Source organism: Syngnathus acus, chromosome 22 (assembly GCF_901709675.1).
Source record: "Syngnathus acus chromosome 22, fSynAcu1.2, whole genome shotgun sequence".
NCBI classification, from domain to species: Eukaryota; Metazoa; Chordata; class Actinopteri; order Syngnathiformes; family Syngnathidae; genus Syngnathus; species Syngnathus acus.
Genome location: NC_051106.1, coordinates 2,943,418 through 2,962,753, shown reverse-complemented (window position 1 = coordinate 2,962,753; position 19,336 = coordinate 2,943,418). Strand labels below are relative to the sequence as shown.

General features: G+C 40.4%; 1 protein-coding gene and 2 long non-coding RNA genes across 3 annotated transcripts; all 3 read left to right on the top strand.

The window, feature by feature from the left end:
* The first annotated feature begins 674 nt into the window (after positions 1-674).
* On the top strand, positions 675-3,806 carry LOC119116458. The gene is made up of 13 exons (XR_005096275.1): positions 675-705; positions 794-1,026; positions 1,123-1,244; positions 1,338-1,376; positions 1,614-1,694; positions 1,773-1,860; positions 2,260-2,375; positions 2,452-2,561; positions 2,637-2,825; positions 2,976-3,072; positions 3,176-3,238; positions 3,398-3,571; positions 3,657-3,806. It is a non-coding gene; the product is annotated as an uncharacterized LOC119116458 (long non-coding RNA).
* A 745-nt stretch (positions 3,807-4,551) lies between these two features.
* On the top strand, positions 4,552-6,401 carry LOC119116346 (CD109 antigen-like). Its single transcript, XM_037241656.1, has 6 exons — positions 4,552-4,625; positions 4,713-4,797; positions 4,898-5,015; positions 5,671-5,784; positions 5,850-6,068; positions 6,234-6,401. The coding sequence occupies exons 3-6, from the start codon at positions 4,971-4,973 to the stop codon at positions 6,399-6,401; spliced, it is 546 nt and encodes a 181-aa protein (XP_037097551.1). The 5' UTR covers positions 4,552-4,625; positions 4,713-4,797; positions 4,898-4,970.
* Positions 6,402-7,203: 802 nt separating this feature from the next.
* Positions 7,204-12,015, top strand: LOC119116457. Its single transcript, XR_005096274.1, has 11 exons — positions 7,204-7,372; positions 7,629-7,710; positions 7,908-8,136; positions 8,230-8,401; positions 8,601-8,791; positions 9,399-9,547; positions 9,631-9,696; positions 10,331-10,472; positions 10,922-11,078; positions 11,441-11,541; positions 11,714-12,015. It is a non-coding gene; the product is annotated as an uncharacterized LOC119116457 (long non-coding RNA).
* Positions 12,016-19,336: the final 7,321 nt, after the last annotated feature.

Genomic DNA, 19,336 nt, shown 5'->3' with positions numbered 1-19,336 from the left:
TGAGAAATGACCAAAGTGACAGATGAGATGAGTCCCTGTGGGCAAAGGCGTTAGCTCAGATCCATTGTGTGACAGACTATATGATAGTTCATAGGTACTTTTGTGCAGAACTGCACGAGTGCCCTCTCGGGGGAATAAGAGGTGCCCTTTTGTCTTATGCTGTGCTTAGGTCAGTTGAGCTTGTTTGTGGTATCACTTTCACCTGGGAGGTCAAGCAGAGACTCCGTTGTGCTAGCAGGCAGTGTCAATATGGATTTAATTTGGGCACTTGTGTGTTTTGGAGTTTGTTCCGCTCCAACCGGCTCCACTCAAGCGTAAGTAAGATGAAAACGACGATTCATCCATAGCGTGTCAATGCAAATAAAATTTTAATCCTGTTTATTGTCTCGCTCCACTGATTAATAACTGTGTGCTATGTGCCAGACCATTATTTGTGATGACAGGACCTGAGGTGCTGCCTGCTGGGATGCCCTCACTGCTGGCTGTAACGGTCTTCTATGAGTTTCCTATCAGGATTGAAGCTGAAGTTTCACATCACAGCACAAAAGTCACCAAAACTGCTGACTTCCAAGGAGGGTGTCTCACTCAACACATAAAAACATTTGAATTTAGTTAATGTTCAGAATTTGTGAAACCCTTCATACTTAATAAACATTTTTAAAATTGCTCTTTTCAGGTGTGACTCAGCTGCTTACTTTGCCTGCAGTGAGTATTTTTTCTCTTCTTGTACTGTTTGTATGAATTGAAATCACCATAATTTTATTGAGATTTCTGTTTTCATTGACTGTTACAGTTCCCCACCTTTCTAACCCAAAGTTCCCGCTTGAATTTGACATTAACGGGCTACCATGATGGAAGATTTGTCTTCTCCAACATCACCAACCTCACTTTTGATGTCAGGAACATCTCATGCTACGTTCAACTGACCAATCGCATTATCGCCCGGGGGATACTGTCAGAGTCCGAGCTGTTTGTGTTCAGTTGGATAATCTCCCGTACAAAGGGAGAGTGGATCTCTCAGTTGAGGTAGTTTTTTACATTATCTACAAGTGGCCTGAGGAGCTGAACGGGTCTTTGCTCAGGTTTTTGTGTGTTCATGAGAGTGTCACTGATGCTCTTGAGGATTCCAGTGAGGATGTTGTGGAAAGGTGGGAGTCCACAGCGAATCAGGGATTGTGTTTCAACAATTCACTTTATCCCAGACCTCCTCCTTGGGAACATGGACAGTCATCATCACAATGCATGTAAGTTTGAAAAGTGTCAGGTGAGCTAAGACTGTTGAATGTTTGACTCTATTACGTCAATAAAAAAACGTCTTTTGTTCTTCTCCCGTACAGGGTGTGACTGATAAGAAACATTCGTTGTGGAGCATGAGGGTAAGAGCTCATAACTACATTACCATACATTTGAAATGAAATAATATTGAGGTTATACTGTATAATCACTACTCTGATAGGGAGATATTGTTGATTAGTGATTTTAGCAGGGAAGCAGGAAGGCTTAAACAAAAAAATAGGAGAATCAAAATTAAGATACAAAATATGGCTTCAAATATGACAGAATTGCCAAAGTTTCTCCAACATCATATTTGTTTTCACGCCAACTTGTTGCAGAGCCTCCTAAATTTGATGTGCTGGTCAGGACGCCACCAAGAGTTCTTGTTGAAGAAGATATATCTGGATCGTGAGAGCCATGTGGGTCCAGTAATCCCATGAATAATCAATAATGTAGTGAATAGCAAGTACCATCATACTTTTGGCTCTCTCCTGCAGTTATCCCAATGGACAACCTGTGCAGGGAACCCTCAATATCTCACTCACTCAGCCGACTGCCGTGGAGGACTTAACACAAACCAAAGAGGTGAAGTTTTAGATAAACAAGTCGAAGAAACAACCACAGTGATGCCGATGATACGTTATTAAGAAATCAGCTCTTTTTTCCAATTCAATAATCACTAGTTAACTCAAAGTCACAGAACGTTACTATGTAGCATTTATTTACTTTAATTTAAAGGATTAAAAGAGTGTACATCTTTTCACCACTAAAGTCAGTGACTACTAACTGTCTCCAGGTTGGAGCAATGAGAAAGAATTGACAACACACTTTTCAACCATGGTCATCCTTAACGCACATATTTGCACAGCAACAACACAACTAAAAGTCAAATGAATAATAATATGCAAGACACCCTAGTAACATCACAAAAACGCAGTATCCCATTTCTGTTAAGGGATTTTTCTCTCTCTCTATTTCTTCCAGATCTATGGATCAGCTCAATTTTTTCTTCAGCAATGCTCAGCTTCAGCGCCTCCATATATCATCAAAAATGGAGGATGCCGTACTTATTAAAGTGTGCGTTACTGACAAGTCAACAGGTAGGCTGTCTATACAGTTAGTAGTGTATATTTTGTGATCTTCTCATATACTTATGACATTGTGTCATCACACAAGGAATTAAAGTCAGCAAGACAGTTAAAGTCCACCTGATGAGGAACACATTCCAGCTTAAGTTCTGTGATTTCCCCCAGTCTTTGAAGCCATCGTTGACCTTCTTTACAAAAGTGAGAGAATTGCTCAACAGCTATTTTTTTTTTCAAGCAGATATTGGCAAGTTTAATAAACACCTTTCTTCACAGCTTAGCATCTCCCGGTACGACAAAAAGCCCCTGAACACCGATAATCGAAAGTACTCTGCTGTGGTTGACGTCACTCAGTGGTCATCGATGATGAGAGGAAGTACCACGATGACTCTTCCAGTGCCAATAGATGGGAATGTCCACATTAAGTTTAAATTACAGTATGATGTGCAGATGATTTTAATTCACGTAAGTATTCATGTATTCCTCCAAAAGCTGAACGTTTGGTTTGCTGTGGAAATAATTTAATATTATTTGATTTATAGAAGTGAATATAAGTGGTTAAGATGGTGGATGGATGCTTCGTATGTGTGATTATTATTTGCATTTCATATACAGGCCAGGTACCAATCAACTGTCGACACTGACGCTCTACACAAACTACTCATCTCCAAGTGACTCATATCTTCAGATTACGCCCGGAGTGCCTGCAATGGTACTACAAAGGTAACAAATTTGTGTTTGAACAGTTCCGTTATGCTTGTTATTTTGTTGGTTTTCTTTTATGGATTACATGATTGTCTATGTTCACCTTCCAGATCGGATCGCCCTATCAAATAGAGACAGAAAGCACAATTCCACTATCCAAGATTCATTATGTGGTAAGTTTGAATAATACATATATACGTATATTTAACAATCTCTTTCCTCATAGCACCGTGTTTGCTTTGAATAATGCATAAATACAAATAAATAATAAGATGGTAATTTCTTGATGATACAAACATCCACTACTGTTTTTGTCCTTGTTGTACTTCCAGGTGAGTTCAAGAGGTCCAATTGGTAACACGCGGGGGTCAAACACTTCTTCCTCCTTTTCCCTGGTGCCAACATTGTCCTGGTCCCCTGAGGCCTGTATCACAGTCTATTCCTATCCTCCCTGATGGAAGATCATTAGTGACACAGCACGGATAACTGTTGCTCAGCAAGCATATGTATGGCCCAGCTCTTGTGCTCCATTAAATTGGTCCAGTATACATCGAAGCATGTTGATAATCGAGTGTGACTCTTCCATTACAGGTTTCTCTACATTGGAGCAATGAAAGAGCCCGTCCAGGAGAACGAGTAACGCTCACCGTGGACGGCCCTTACTCCAAATTCCCGTGTCGGAATTTTGGTGATGGGAATGCATGATGAGGATCCACAGGCTGACTCTGATTTAGAAGCAGGGCAAGGTACAGTTCCTTTATTTGCTTGTGCGGTGGTTTTATGTTAAACCAGCAACTTGATAGAGGCCACAAATGAAGTCATGTAAAAATCATCTCGGCATTTGTATCATACGTGCTCAAACCAGTTGTCTGGCTATAACAGACCGACCTGCTTTCTTAGGTTATTTCCAAAAGTCTGTAACTCTAGTATGGCTGCCTGGTTCTTAACCTGAGGCCTGTTGACGAATGCACAACGAAGAAAAGTATAGTTGCAACGTATTTGACGTGGGAACATGAACTAGCTTTTAAAAAGACGCCTCAATAGCTTTTATTTATGTACGTCTTACATCACCAAAATTGGCAATGTCCTTGCTTGGCAGTCACAATAATGTACAGAGTCATGTATTGCAGGTAAAGGGTTGTTTAAGTGCTTTTGTCACCATAGAGCACAGGTGTCCAACTCAGGCCCGGGGGCCAGATACTGCCCGCCACATCATTTTTATGTGGCCCGCGAAGACAATTGTGCATCAAATTCATGTGTCATTGCTAGAATTGCAAATTGTCTTCACTTTTAATGTTTTTTTTTTTTTTAAATATTTGACCAGTTTTACTCGTCTGATTTGAAAAGGAGTTATTTGTCAGTTTGTTTTGTAGCTTTACTGTAATAAATATGAGGTGCTCATACATTTATTTGGGTTGACAGTCATAATGGCCCCTCCCGAAATGCCATAGAGTGTACTGTATACCATCTTGTGCTTTGTCACCGTAGGGATGCAAATATGAAGATTTTCTCCAATGTCCACTGCATATGAATGAACACTGGTGGATAGATCAGAAAATTGTATGTTATGATAACACAAAGGCATTGACAAAATGTGCTTTCTTTCCACTCATTGACTTCCCTTGCAATCTTCATTCACATTTTCAGATGGCAATGTCCACTTAGTAGAAAAGTACTGGAAACACTGGGTGGATAGAGGTGAAGACCAATTGTGGTTTAATGCTACACTCAGGTGAGCTATTAGGATTTATGGTACAAAGAAAAAAATGAATACATGTAGAGGACAATATGTCACACAGATGCCGTGCATTGTCCTTCTGTTTGTCCTCTAGTGATAAAACATGGACAAGTGGGGCAATAACAGTTCCAGATGGTGTTACGTCGCTGGTAGCTGCTGCACTGATAATGTCAGATGACTTGGGTTTGGGATTCACTCCTGTGCCACAAAAGGTACACTATGGGGTCTATTTTTGTAGATGACGCAGTTGCGCTAGAAAGTAAAAAATATATACCGTATTTTCCGGACTATAAGGCGCACCGGACTATAAGGCGCACCTTCAATGAATGGCCCATTGTAAAACTTTGTCCTTATATAAGGAGCACCGGACTATAAGGCGCACCATTAATGCATCATGTCAGATTTTTAATCCAAATCAAATCATTCTCCATTTTATCTTTATTTCAACTTCAGATGCAACTTATTACTTTATAATCACAAAATAATGATCCATAGTCTTTTTGATTCATGATTCATAGTCTTCAGCGGGCCACTTATGATTGATTTCATGGCATAATGCTTCGGGCCAGTTTAAATTTAGGAATTTGGTCCATATATAAGGCGCACCGGACTATAAGGCGCACTGTCGGCTTTTGAGAAAATTTTAGGTTTTTAGGTGCGCCTTATCGTCTGGAAAATACGGTATACGCAGACTGTAACAGTTCAAACTAAAATTAATTGAAATTCCTTGGTCCATTCCAATATATATTTGCAAACCCCCAAAATGTAGTTGAATGTAGAAACTGACCAAACAACACATATGAAAGTCCATATTTTTTATTTTCTATTAAAGTCTTAAATTGTTTCTTATTTTCTTTTCATTTACAGCTGAATGTGGCCAAAGATTTCTCCTTGTCTCTTAATGTTCCACACTACATCATTAGAAGAGAGGAGCTTGTACTGGAGGTGAACATCATCAACCACTTAGCGCGAGACTTAGAGGTATGGAGTGAAGAAACTACTCTGACAAAGTCATATTATATTAATATGTTTTCCTCCCACAACAGGTGATTTTGGTTTTATCCGAAAGCGAGGCCTTTGAGTTTATTTTGGCAAAGCATGGTGACATCTCCGTGGTTAATGCTCAAACGCTCATCTTAGAAGGTTATGGCTCAGCCACAGCCTTGTTCCCCATCAGGCCTGTGGTTATTGGGGAACTGCAAATATCTGTGGACGCCATAGCTGCAGACTGCTCAGAGAGCCTCGTCTGGAACGTTCTTGTGAAGGTACAGAATCTGTTGCAGACATCTCAAGTTGACATTGATTTGGTTGACTTGCACTGAAGGCAGAATATCTACTCTCTAAAGTTCATATCTACACTCAATGATAAAAATCAAAATATGGTGGTGTGAACCCATTATTAATTCTCTACGAATCCCATTTTCCTGAAGCCCGAAGGAGTTGAACAATCTTTCTCAGAGACACTTTTTCTGGAACTGGAGCCACTGACCCACAACTACTCCCAGTCTATCTCTATCTCTTTGCCTCCGCATGTGGTGGAAGACAGCCAGAGAGCCAATGTGGTATTAGTGGGTATGTGTGCACTTGTCTTCAATTAAATTGTCACTGCAGCTTCTTTAGTGATACAAATTAGGTAGGTGGAATATGCACAAGGTTAAAATGCTATCTTCTGTTACACCATTTGTCAGCACTTCAACATTTATTGATTTTTTTAAATTGCATTTATTTATTGAACTTCAGCTAGGATACGATTGAATCTGTCACAAATCAGGGAATGGGAGACCCAAGTGCAGGGAAGCAAGTAAGTGGGGCTGTGGCTCAGTCAAGAAATATTTAACTTAAATGAAACAAAAAAACAAACAAGGCACCTCTGGTCAAGGAAAAGCTGAAGAAACAGGCAATCAAAAACCAGCAATAAACTAACAAATAAACACTAACAAAATAGACTTAGACGTGGCTTGGGGAGCATACAAAAACAAAGCACACAGCACGTGGGACAGACGACAATGCCCCAACAACCAAGAGAAAGGAGGGAACTAAATACAAACAAACTGACGAGACAACGAGGAACACCCGGACAAGACACAAGTGGCTGAGGGAGCTGATTGGAAGACACAATGGGCGGGGCTAACGAGAACAGAACAGGAACAATGATCAACAACAAGACATACAAAGAACACCAGGAAAACAAAAGGGACAAAATCACACCAAAGCCCAAATCAAAAAACCAAACATGACAAATACACTTTATATCAGAGTACAAAATGATCTTGTTTAAACATCGTCGGTGTCTGCAGGTTGTTTTGTCGCTGTGTTTTATTTTCGGGAGATTGCAGTACAATAAAATTATTACTGAATAGGGTCCCCACCCCCATTGTGTCACTATTCGCAGGTTGATGTGTTGGCCTTGTCCATCCAACACTTGAATTCACTGGTCCAATTGCCAATTGGATGTGGAGAGCAGAACATGATCCACTTGCTCCAAATATTTATGTGCTCCAATACCTGGACAGGTCCAACCAAGAGAATAAAGAGATGAGGAGCACGGCTTTGAGCTATATGTTTGAAGGTATGCGACATTTACATATTTACAGTAGAATTTTATTGTTCTGAATTCAAAATATCAACATTACATAATTAAAAGAAGCAAGGTCATTTTTTGACTCATTAAATTGGCCAATAGTATTTATTTAGAAAAATAAATGAATAAATAAATAAATAAATCTGGACTAACCTGACTAATCTGAACTGGATATTTATTTATTTATTTATTCATTCATTTATTTATTTACCGCTTTAAAATGTCTATCTATCTGTTTATTCAGGCTATCAAAGACAGCTATCCTACCAAAAAGATGATGGATCCTTCAGTGCTTTTGGTGCTCAAGATCCTGCTGGTAGCACATGGTAGGTCGTTCTTATATGCCACTGAAATACGCTGGCTTTATCGTTATCCGTTTCTGTGTAAAAGAGAGATTTTCTTTCCACGCCAAATTTATTTAAAAACCTCAGTGGGTCAAAGTTATACTGCCTTAAAATGTTTTCGTCGAACGTTTGAAGCAGCAAATCACATAGGTGACGTGGCTGTAACTTTATCTTCCAAGGCTGACAGCCTTCGTCCTGAGGTGCTTCCTCCAGGCTCAACCCTACATGCACATTGACGAAACGGTCATAATAGAGCCAGAACTTGGCTCATGGCCTCCAGGGCCCCCAAGGAGAATTCTCTGAGGTGGGGCGCTTGATGCACACAGCGATGCAAGAAGGACTGGACAACGGCCCTGTGGCCCTCACTGCTTTTGTTATGATGGCCCTACTGGAGAAAAAACTTATGTGGTAAATTGATTCCATCTCAATTTACATGAAATGTTTACTTACTGCAAGAACTGTCATGGTATCTTGACACCACTGTTTTGTATTCTTGTGAAGGACAAGCACTATGACAAAGTATCCCTGACCATAACGTACCTGGAGAGAAGTGTAACCAGTGAAGTGCTCAGCAACTACACATTGTGTTTAGCAGCGTACGCGTTAGCTCTGGCCAACAGTTCTGTGGCTGGCACAGCGCTGGAGGAACTGAGCACCAGAGCTGACTACAGAGGTAGTTTAAAAAAGATTTGCTACTTGAGAATGAACAGAATCACATTCCGACACTACTGCCAGATTATGTCCAATGAATTATTTAGAGGTGTTAGATCACAATTTTACACAGTCTTAAGGCTGGCTATGTATTTTTTTAAGTAGGAGTAGTAGATGTGACAGTGTTGTGTAATTTTTTATTGCATTTTACAATTCCCCAGATGGCATCATGATGTGGGCATCCTCTGCTGGCCCGGACGTACATGAGGGCCAACCACACTCGTCTCAGGTAGAAATGGCCTCATATGTAATGCTGACACATATTCAGCGTGGAAGCTATGTGGAGGGCATCCCGTTTCTCAAGTGGTTAATCAAGCAAAGGAACTTCTTGGGTGGCTACAGGAGCACACAGGTAAACTGTGATGAAATGTCTTTGTATGTACCGTATTTTCCGGACTATAAGGCGCACCTAAAAACCTAAAATCTTCTCAAAAGCCGACAGTGGGACCTTATAGTCCGGTGCGCCTTATATATGGACCAAATTCCTAAATTTAAACTGGCCCGAAAGCATTGTGTCATGAAATCAATCATAAGTGGCCCGCTGAAGTCTATGCATCATGAATCAAAAAGACTATGGATCATTATTTATGATTATAAAGTAATTTGTTGCGTCTGAAGTTGAAATAAAAAGATAAAATGGAGAATGATTTGATTTGGATTAAAAGTCTGACATGATGCATTAATGGTGCGCCTTATAGTCCGGCACGCCTTATATAAGGACAAAGTTTTAAAATGGGCCATTCATTGAAGGTGCGCCTTATAGTCCGGTGCGCCTTATAGTCCGGAAAATACGGTAACCTAAAGATTGTTAGAGTACCAGCAAAATGCAGAAAAACTAACCAGTTGACTAAGTTGACAAGACTGGAACTCCAGTCTAATGCATTCGGATGCATTCAATTGCATCCAGAGTAAATTCAGGATATTGTTGAATCTAGAAGTTCTATTTTGTCCTCCCTTAGGACACAATAGTTGCCCTCCAGGCAATGGCCTACTATGCTGCATTTAGTGGCTCCAGCTCCATCAACCTCCGTCTCCTTGTATCTTCCTCGAATTCTTCTTTTACCTTTCCCATCAACTCCACAGCTATTTGGCATACCAGCAGCATGAGGTAGCGTATGTGTCCAGTATTTTGATGCATGGAATATTTTATATTTTGGCGGGATTTGTTCAACTTGACATGTTTCTTTTCAGATCAATGCTGACCAGGACATACATCTACATATATACATAGAAGGAAGAGGATTTGCCGTATTTCAGGTGCAATCGTACTGCTTCTCTTTGTCCTTGCTTGCAATAATTAGTTCATAATTACAAAACTGTTTACAATTTGCAGCTTCAAATGAATCCTGCCACATCCCGCCCCCAAAAGTTCCTCTCTAATTATGAAATGTTTCCAACTATCCAACTCCACATAAATTATCATTAATTGCCAGAGCATGACCAGAGTTAACTGAAAATTGCAGCTGTGCATGAGACAATGAATTACATTGTTAATGCCAAAGCAAAAAAAAAAACGGCTAAATGCAAATGTAGCATGATGCCTCCCGCCGATTAACATCTGGAACACATATTGTAGTTGAGAGTTTTGTTTGCCTTAGTGTCTCCACATGATTCCACTCAAAAGACTTTGGCTAAAGCCTAATCTTTTCATTCTGTCCAAATTAGAAACATTACCCCTCCATCTCAGAGTTCTTCCACCTGTTTTACTCTCTGTAATTCATTATGCTGGATTTTACATCTGTGATTGCATTGCAGTAACTTTTCCAAAACGTGATATAGTTTCTGTAGTGTGTTTGTGTCCTGCATTGTTGGCAAAGCCGGTACACGAAAGCGTATCATCATAAAATCAAGAAAAAAAAAAAGGTCTTAAATGTCGCATAAATTCTTCCAGATGAATGTCTTTTACAACCTGGAGAGCGAAGCATTTTTACAGAACCAAGTTTTGCATGCCAGAAACCAGGAGGATTTTGTTTAAAAGTGGACGTGACGGAAGAGGAAAACCACGATTACTTGTTCTTATCTGTGTGTGTCAGGTAAGATGATTTTTATAAGAGCGTAATTGACCGTTCATGTATGCATGTTTCTCCTCGGAATTATTTGGGTTTTCTCTGAGTAGTCCAGCTTCCTCCAAAAAAACACGTTAGATTAATTAAAGACTCTTTGGCTAAATCAAACCACAAATTAAAAACAACTGACCAATCATATGCGGCAAAGAAAATGCCATGTCATGACATCACACTGGGTTTTAATTTTTCTTTGTGTTTGGAAACCCTCAATTTATTTATTGTGTTATTAACTTTATTGAGGCTTTTTGTCTTTTTTTTTTTTTTTTAATGACTGATTGATTACTGGTCCTCCATTTTTACGCAAGTCCCTGACATTAACATTTTGATTTCTTATGTTTTTATATTTCTTTACTTCTCATTATGTAAATGTGACTTAAATTTTTCTTGTTCCCTCAATGGTGATGTCTTGTTCGTAGGCTGAAGAGCAATCAAGTGATTCCTCACACAGGCATGGTTATCCTGGATGTCGGCCTGCTCAGTGGTTTTGCTCTCGCCGCTGGCGCTGCTGCCTCAATACAATCAATAAGAAAGGTGGAAACATTGCCTCAGAAAATCACCCTCTACCTGGATTCAGTAAGGATCTCATCAGTCATTTAAATAGTGGGATGATGTCATAAATATTTGTCTCCAAAATGTAGAGACAGATTCTTGTGTTAGACAAATGACGGAAATTAAAACTAATAATATTCTCTGTGTTTGCCTGAGAGTAGCAGTTTTGCTTTCATAGTTTTGATTTTCGAAATTATGTACCACACCAAAAGCAATTTCTAATAAGCACAGGGAGCTACGATAGCTGGTATAATGTTGTTGCCTGAGCGTGTATATTTATTTATTTATTTATTTAAACAAACGGTGACCCACACCACGATTAATGTTAATTACGTTACACTGTATGCCTCTAACATTATTTTTCTATTCTCTACTTTTGTGTACAGCTCAACAAGTCAGAACTTTGCATCCCACTTTCATTGGTCAGAGTTTTTAAGTGCCCGAATTCAAGATGCACTGGTGCAGGTTTATGACTACTATGAGCCGAGTGAGTAACTTGTGTTAAATAGTGACTAAATGCTATTAACAATTATCATGACGAACAGATAACTGAGAATGTTTCATTGCCCTCAAGATGCATCATTTATTTACAAATTACTCATACGCGCATGCTAATCATGATGTTCATCCTCCTAAAAAATAATTTTCTTGCCTCACAGCGAGACGAGCAGCGACAACATATAATTCAGAAATTCTTCGCCTCATGGACGCTTGTGACTTCTGTGGTGAAGACTTGCATCTGTGTCTGCTGGGAATCCCATCGTGGTGTCCTCATCAGTGCCCTCAATACATAGCACCACGTGTAGCCTTTGTTGGGTAATACTTGGAATAACTTTGCTTATTGCAGTCTAATTTGATTGGAATGTTCGCACCGGTGGTCAGCAGGTCTACCTGAGGCAATGTGATGAAGAAAGATGAAGGAAGCCAATTGTATAAAGCAGGTAAAATTGGAGGACAACTTTAAAAAAAAATGCTTATTAATGACCCTTTGGTCAAATTTGATCCAGATCCATGTTAAACCTGATACGTCTTTTGCTCGTTCACTGGAAATGCATCTTTGATTGATGTGCTGTATGTTTTAGAAGGGTTTCTTGGACTTTAAAGCCAGTTGTTTTTTTTAAATCAGACATGGAGTGAAGTAAATTTAGGGGTATCAGTTTCCCCACAAAAAATACAATAATGCATATACAGTATATCATTCACCCTGTTTGTTTTTGGCTAACTATCAAGGGGTGATTTTTCAGTAGCTTTTTCTGAAGTTCCTCTCCAGTCTGTGCACTGCAGCACTGTGAATCTTCACAGTGAAAAACACTAGATGGCAGGCTTGCCATCGGAATAGTGATTCTTGTATATTACCGTATTCAAGTATAGGGAGGAGAATTTTGTCTGTTCAAAAAAATACATGTGTAGCTGAATAAAGTAATCAAAATATCATTTTATGCGCCTCAACCATAATAATAATAAAGATTGCAGCTAAATATAACTGAGTAGCTAATCTGCCTTGGGTTTAAAAGAAATTCACAGAAATGTTCACATTACAAGAATTTCTTTTTGAAGGGGTTTTCAACTAGTTTTGTCCAAGGGACCACCATTATAACCAAGAAGCAACTTAGGGACCACTGCTTTGGCGAATTATTATTTTATTTTTTTCACCGAAGGAGGATAGACCAATACAGGGTATTTATTTGCATCTGATTGTCTATTTTGGAAATCTCAGCTACATTTGACATCATTTGGACGGGTAAATGCATCACAAAATTAGCTGGAAAATAGATCAAGTCTAAATTGACTTGGGGATTGAACCCACCACCTTCAAGGTTCAAGTCTATCACTATAACCGAGCCATGCCCCTCGTAATTTTGCTTGGGGAGGGGGGAACCTATTCAAATTTGCTACACTTGGTGAAACCCCAAAGAAGACAGAGTCAGTTGATGTCGAGGGTTCACCGTTTAAAAATGGGAGGGGGGGTAGTTATTTTCATGGGTTGACTTATTCTAATAGGGCTTCTGTTAGAATTAGTACCCCCTGTAACTTTGCTGGGGAGGAGGGAACCTGTTCAAATTTGCTACCCCCAAGAAGAAACAAAATTAGCTGGAAAACACATCAATTTTATTTTTAAATGTGTTACAATTATTTTCCATTTTCAATTTTGCGGGCCACCTGCAATATTGCCACGGACCACTGGAGCCCCGCGGACCACCTGTTGACAATCCCTGTCATATTGGTTTTGGAGGCTGGAATCAATAAATGGCCTTTCATTCATTTCAATCGAGAAAGATGATATAGCGATAGTTTTATGCATGATCGTGGAACTAATTAAATTTTATGGCACCACTGTATATTTTTGCAGCCATCTTGTGGCATCTCGAAGCAAAGCTTTGTGGATGGGTGTCAATTACTCACAGGTTTTGCTATTTGTGCCAGGTCTCACCTTCAACACCGCATTCCATTCAAAAAATGAAATTACATTTTTAAATCAGACCGTACTATATTACACACATGTACCTAATATTGTGGCTGGTAATGTGCGCTGCTCCGTGAATGTGAACATTTGTGATAACAACACACACATCAGGGTCAAGTCAATAAACCTCACACTCCACAAGCCTTGTTTGTAGGGCATGTTCTAAAACAGTTAATCAATCACGACAGGCATGATGTCATGCGATCTCTATGTCACAGGAAATATCAGCCCTACCCAACGTGGCGCCCTAAGCGAGATTTTGTTTTTTTAGGGTACCCCCCGTAATTGACTCTATTTATACACTTACAAAATGGCTATGGTTACAAGTTATTTTAAGAGGAATGTACTGAGTGCCTTTAAATGAATCTGAAAAAAAAGGCCTCCATGTAACAAAAGCGAGAGCATCTTTCAGCGGCACCATCTGCTAAATGGTAAAGCTTCTGGATTCGACACAGGTTTCGTGTCAGTAAATCAAACCCCAGCGCCATTGAGAACATTTCATTCCCATTAGTGCGGCTGAGGAGGAGTAAGGTCGGCACGTTATCTGTCCTCATGGCAATTGAGGGAGAGGAATTTATTCCTCGTTGTTTCCTGTTCTGATGGGATAACAGACAATATGACGTTGGATTTCTTGTGACAGGCTGCAAAATAAAGTGTTTGTGTCACATAAAGCGACAGACTGACAGCAGGTTTTCAAGATGGATTCTCTCTTTGGGATTTATTGCGTAACCAGGGTGACGAATAACTGGACTCAAAAAGGAAAGCCGATGTACGATTACTGATATGATATATTCTGGTAATATAATGATTTATTTTGAATGTTGCAAATGCTAAACCAAAGGAATTCAGGATGCGCTAACGTGGTCGGGAGTTCCTGTCAAGTTTGATGTTTTAATTCCGATATAGATCAGCAATTACCATCAACAAATGAGCAGATCATACGATCAATCAAAAGTTGTTGATTGCGTGACAGAAACCGCAGGTGATGTCGGCAACAACAAAGATGAATCATTTGGGAAAACCTCAAACTCCCCGCTGAGGCTCCCTACGTTGGCCGTGGGGAGCAGGATGATGCAGTTGTTTGGCAAGACGCACTTCACCAGGGGCGAGTCATAGGAAAATCTGTTTGAGCTTGCATCCCACCCAGCGTGAGTGTGTATTTGCACAACCCCCACCTGACCCCACATAAACCGGCCCACTACGTCCTAGTCAGACAAATCCATCCCGAAAAGGAAACTCCAGAGAAACAAAGCAGGCCGGATGGTCCCTTATATCATCTTCATTGAGGGGGAGCGGTACTTTGCGCTAATCAAGGGAGCGAGCACAGGTGGCTGACAGCCTCCAGTGAGTCATTGCGGTGTGTCAGTATTTCTGTCTGCTCGACTACATGAGTAGCCTATCGGCATTCTCCGGATGAGACATGATACTGACAATCCCTCGGTGCACCTGGTATCAATGCAGCTTTCATAATGCAAAATGTTTTTTTTTTACCAAAGATTCTTTTAGAGCAGGGGTGTCAAACTCGTTTTTTTCCGGGCCGCATTGTAGTCATAGCTTCTTTCGGAGGGCCATTATGACTGTCAAGACAAATAAATGTATGAGCACCTCATATTATATACAGTAAAAGCTACAAAACAAACTGACAAATAACTCGTTTTCAAATCAGACGAGTAAAAGCCGGTCAAATATTTAAAAAATATATTAAAAGTGAAGACAATTTGTAATTCTAGTAATGACACACGAATTTGATGCACATTTGTCTTTGCGGCCACATAAAATGATGTGGTGGGCCGTATCTGGCTCCCGGGCCTTGAGTTTGACACTGGTGTTTTAGAGTTTGCATACAAAGCTGTTGTAATTTATTCTTGGCTGCTGTCTTGCATGTTTTAGATGTTTACCTCCTCCAATAGACCTGATTCATCAGAATACTCCAAAGGAGCCTTAATGATCGATTTGAATCAGGTCTGTTGGAGGAGGGAGACATCCACGATATGTAGAATAGCGGCCATCAAGGATCGGGTTTGGACACCCCCTGTCCTAAGGCATCGGTACCCCTCGGCTGGGTCTTCAAAATTCTGTCCATAAAGTTAATGAACAAAACTAGTGACGAAAGGCAGCCGTGCTCCGATGGCACGATTTTGTTCGGAGGGCTGATGAAAAACAGAATTTTCACAACGGGTTTTGTAAACATGAATCCACCTCCAATATGAAAGCTTTTTTGGCTTTCTAACTGTTTTTTCCCACATGTGGTGAGAAATAAGCTCATGCAGGTGTACTTGAATAAAAAGGAGAATCTATTCATCTTCCAATAAAATTGATTTAAACCATCCCTGTCTTTGCTCTGAACTAAATCACTCCATGTTTTGAGCATGGAGTGTGCACACACTGGAAACTTAACACAATAAAACCTCTGTGAAGCCTTGACTTGTGCGTATTCTGTTGAAGTGCGGTATTCTTCCACACTGATGATAAAAGGGGAGAGGGGGGAGTTGTGAGAGGAAAACTCTCGATTCTTGGAAATGGTTAAAAATCGAGGCCGAGGGTCGGAGCAGAATTTCGAGGAAGCACAGGAAAGTCGAAACCGGTAGGTGGCCAATGTCAAGGAGTGTTAAAAAAAATTCGAGGTTACCATCATTAACTTTCATTGCTTAAGTCTCACAAACTCTGACTGTAATGGCTTCCTGCCTTTTAATGACGCATTTCTTTGGCTCAACCCATCAAGACTAGTGCCTTAAGACACTTTGGAATCCTCCCATAAAGCGTACTTTGAACGCATCAAAGTGTCCGCATTCCACAGTAAAATACGGCCTTTCGTATCTTTCAGCTCTCCAACATGTTTCATCTCTCTTTACACATTTCACCACGACTTGTATATTTATCTTTCCAGCCTATTGATCTGCACTGCAGCAGAATGAAGTTGTTTTCATCATGCTGAAAGCGCATCAGTGGGAAGATGACTCCAACAACACGAGCTCTCGGAGTGTGACTGATTGGTTCTGTCTGGCTCCGGATGGCTCTCTTTTGACTTGCCTGCCTCACACTCATCCAAATGTCTAGGTGAGACGTACTTGCTAAAAATATGTGTGTGAGAATGAATAATATCACAGTAGGAATCAGGCTAAACTAAACTAGTGTTGTGCACATGCACACCAGGAGCAAAGCGGGCCCTCGCCTCATTTTCCACTCATTTCTCGCCAGGGTCATGTATTTTTTTGCTCGAGATTCAGCTGTCATACATTTCCCAAACCTCACTGACCAATTACAGTAACCAAAAACAGGTGGAAGTGGGCTCCTGTATGTGTGAGGGTGTTTGCACTGTACGTGGATGTAAGAGCAAACCAGTCAGCATTAAAAAGAAAAAAAAATGAAAGCAAAGATCGCAGCAAGATTATTGTGTGTACAAAAGACTGCAAGGAGAGACTTGTGAAACACTTGTGTTTGAACAGGCCCACATCTGACTGACAGGGGATTATTATGTGTCTCAACCGCACAACGAGTCGGAGTTCCTGTAATACTGATTAGGGCTCAAATACAAGTTTTCAGACGTCTGGAGTTGTGTCATCAGCCACTCTGATTGCTTTCGATGGGAAATGCACAGATCCATGTTTCCTTGCCCTTAAATACATGTGACATGAGAGGTTATGTAGTAGCAGGGATCACAGGTTTGATGAATGGAGGGAGAAAGGCAAATAATACGCCTGCTCTGTTTTTCCACTGACGTATAGGTGGAGAATAGTAAGTAAGCACTTAAAGGCTGAGTCACAGTTGAGATGGAGTTTACAACAGTGCTACTTTCTTCACTATATAATAAGCGCACTAGTTAGCACGTTAGTTGTGGCCCTGGTCTTCCTATGTGGAATTTGCATGTTCTCCCCGTGCCTGCGTGGGTTTCCTCCGAGTGCTCCGTTTTCTTTGGTAGGCCGATTGACCACTCCAAATTGTCCGTTGGTGTGAGTTTGGGTGTAAATGTTTGTTTAAGTGTGCCCTGCAATTGGCTGGCGAAAAGTTCAGGGTATACCACGTCTACCGCCCTAAGACAGCGGGATAGGTTCCACCTCGCCCACGACCTTTGTGGGGATTCAGGAAATGGATGTTACATGACCACGAAAGGGCGTACCCTGCCTCTCGCCCAATGACAACGTTTTTCATAGAGTCTTAGAAAGTCTGTAGTCCTCATTATGCTGGATTTTTAAGCGTGGGTCTTAGAAAAGGGAAATAAAAACATGCCTTCACCAATGGGGGATCTAGTATTTTGGCTTATATCTCAGGAAAATGTTAGCCTCTGTTTTACTATCGCATGCCCTTCTTGTTTAGATGAGTCTCCGATGGAATTCGTTTTGATCCCAGATTGCCTTAGCATCTGCTCTTCTCATGCTAACAGCAAAATTAAGTCCACGGTTAAAACTTAAAAAGGCGCAGCAAAGATCTAGCGTGCGTTTTGTACTCTTTGAAGGGAATTTTATTGCATCCGCCTCACTGTGATATAATAATATAGCAATGGACCGCTGTTCGGCAGCCTTGCTCTTCTTCATCAAACCTCTGCCGCCTCGTCACATCTGTCCTGTGACTTCGGCAGACTTGACCTTGTATAAATATTTCCTGTCACAGAATAAGGAGTTTAACAGGAGTGTAAATCATATAAAACTCAGAGACGTACTTCCTTTTAGCTACTAGGTCTCATGATACAGAGTCGGAGTTATCTGGACGTAAGATCGCGGCAGCCAGCTCTTCAAAATGTAAACTTCTACAATCTAATTATCAACAAGGTCAACAGGTCATAAATTCAAAATTTTCAGGACATTTTGCCAAATTAAAGGACACGCAGTATCTTTCAAAAATCATGGAATAGTCCAATGTCCACAGGACATTGAAAGAAAACATGTGTACTGTCTGACCAAAGCGAGAAACTGGGTTAATTCAGATAAAACCGTATTAAGCAAAGTTTCTGTCAGACATTGTATTAAAGGAGCTGCTGTTAAAAAAAAACACTGCTGCAGGACCCTCTAAGGACTTGCAGTCATGCAAGAACCTGGATATCAGTTTCCTCTATCCAATCTCACAAAGACAAGAAAAACATGCATACTGATTTTTATTCACTGATGAATGCCGTTCTCCTTGGACCAGATGGATGTCCAGATGGATGGAGTTCTGGGTGGAATGTGAGGCCTCATTAGGTTGACTGCAGGTGTAAAAATAACTTTTTTTCGATCACATGGAGTAAATAAATTTCATGCTACGGTATGAAAGAAATATTCCTTCTACAGTAAAATAAGTCTCATGCAAGACAACACACCATTCAGGGCTACAAAACGTACTGTACCATGAAAGATTGAGCTAATATGGGTATAAAAAAATAACCTATACGTACGTATGTATATATTATATGTGTATGTATGTATGTATGTATGTATGTATGCGTGTGTGTTTACATGTATGTGTACGTGTACGTATATGTTTACTTATATGTATATGTATACATACACTGCCAGGACAATCGAGGGCACCTCCAGCAGCTCTTCGCTTTGACTTGGACATCCACTTTTTCATTGATTTTTATATTACGTATTTTATGTGCCCTCTCTGCATCCATTGCAGCCTGGTGATCCTGAAAGGGGGATCCTTCCATCTGTGGTCCCTACTCAAGGTTTCTCATTTTTCCCCTGGTAGGGTGTTTTTGAGTTTTTCCTTGCCCTTTTGGGAGCTTAAGATCAGGGGATGCTTTGAGAATCATTGTCAATTTGTTTGTCTATGTGAAGCGCTTTGAGACTGCTTGTGATTTAGGGATATACAAATAAACTTGACTTGATATACTTATATG

Excerpts from the sequence above, each read along its gene's own strand:
- LOC119116346 (XM_037241656.1), top strand. The coding sequence starts at position 4,971 with ATGTCAGATGACTTGGGTTTGGGATTCACTCCTGTGCCACAAAAG. Across the intron at positions 5,785-5,849 it reads ACTTAGCGCGAGACTTAGAG|GTGATTTTGGTTTTATCCGA; the intron begins GTATGGAGTGAA and ends CTCCCACAACAG. Across the intron at positions 6,069-6,233 it reads TCTGGAACGTTCTTGTGAAG|CCCGAAGGAGTTGAACAATC; the intron begins GTACAGAATCTG and ends ATTTTCCTGAAG.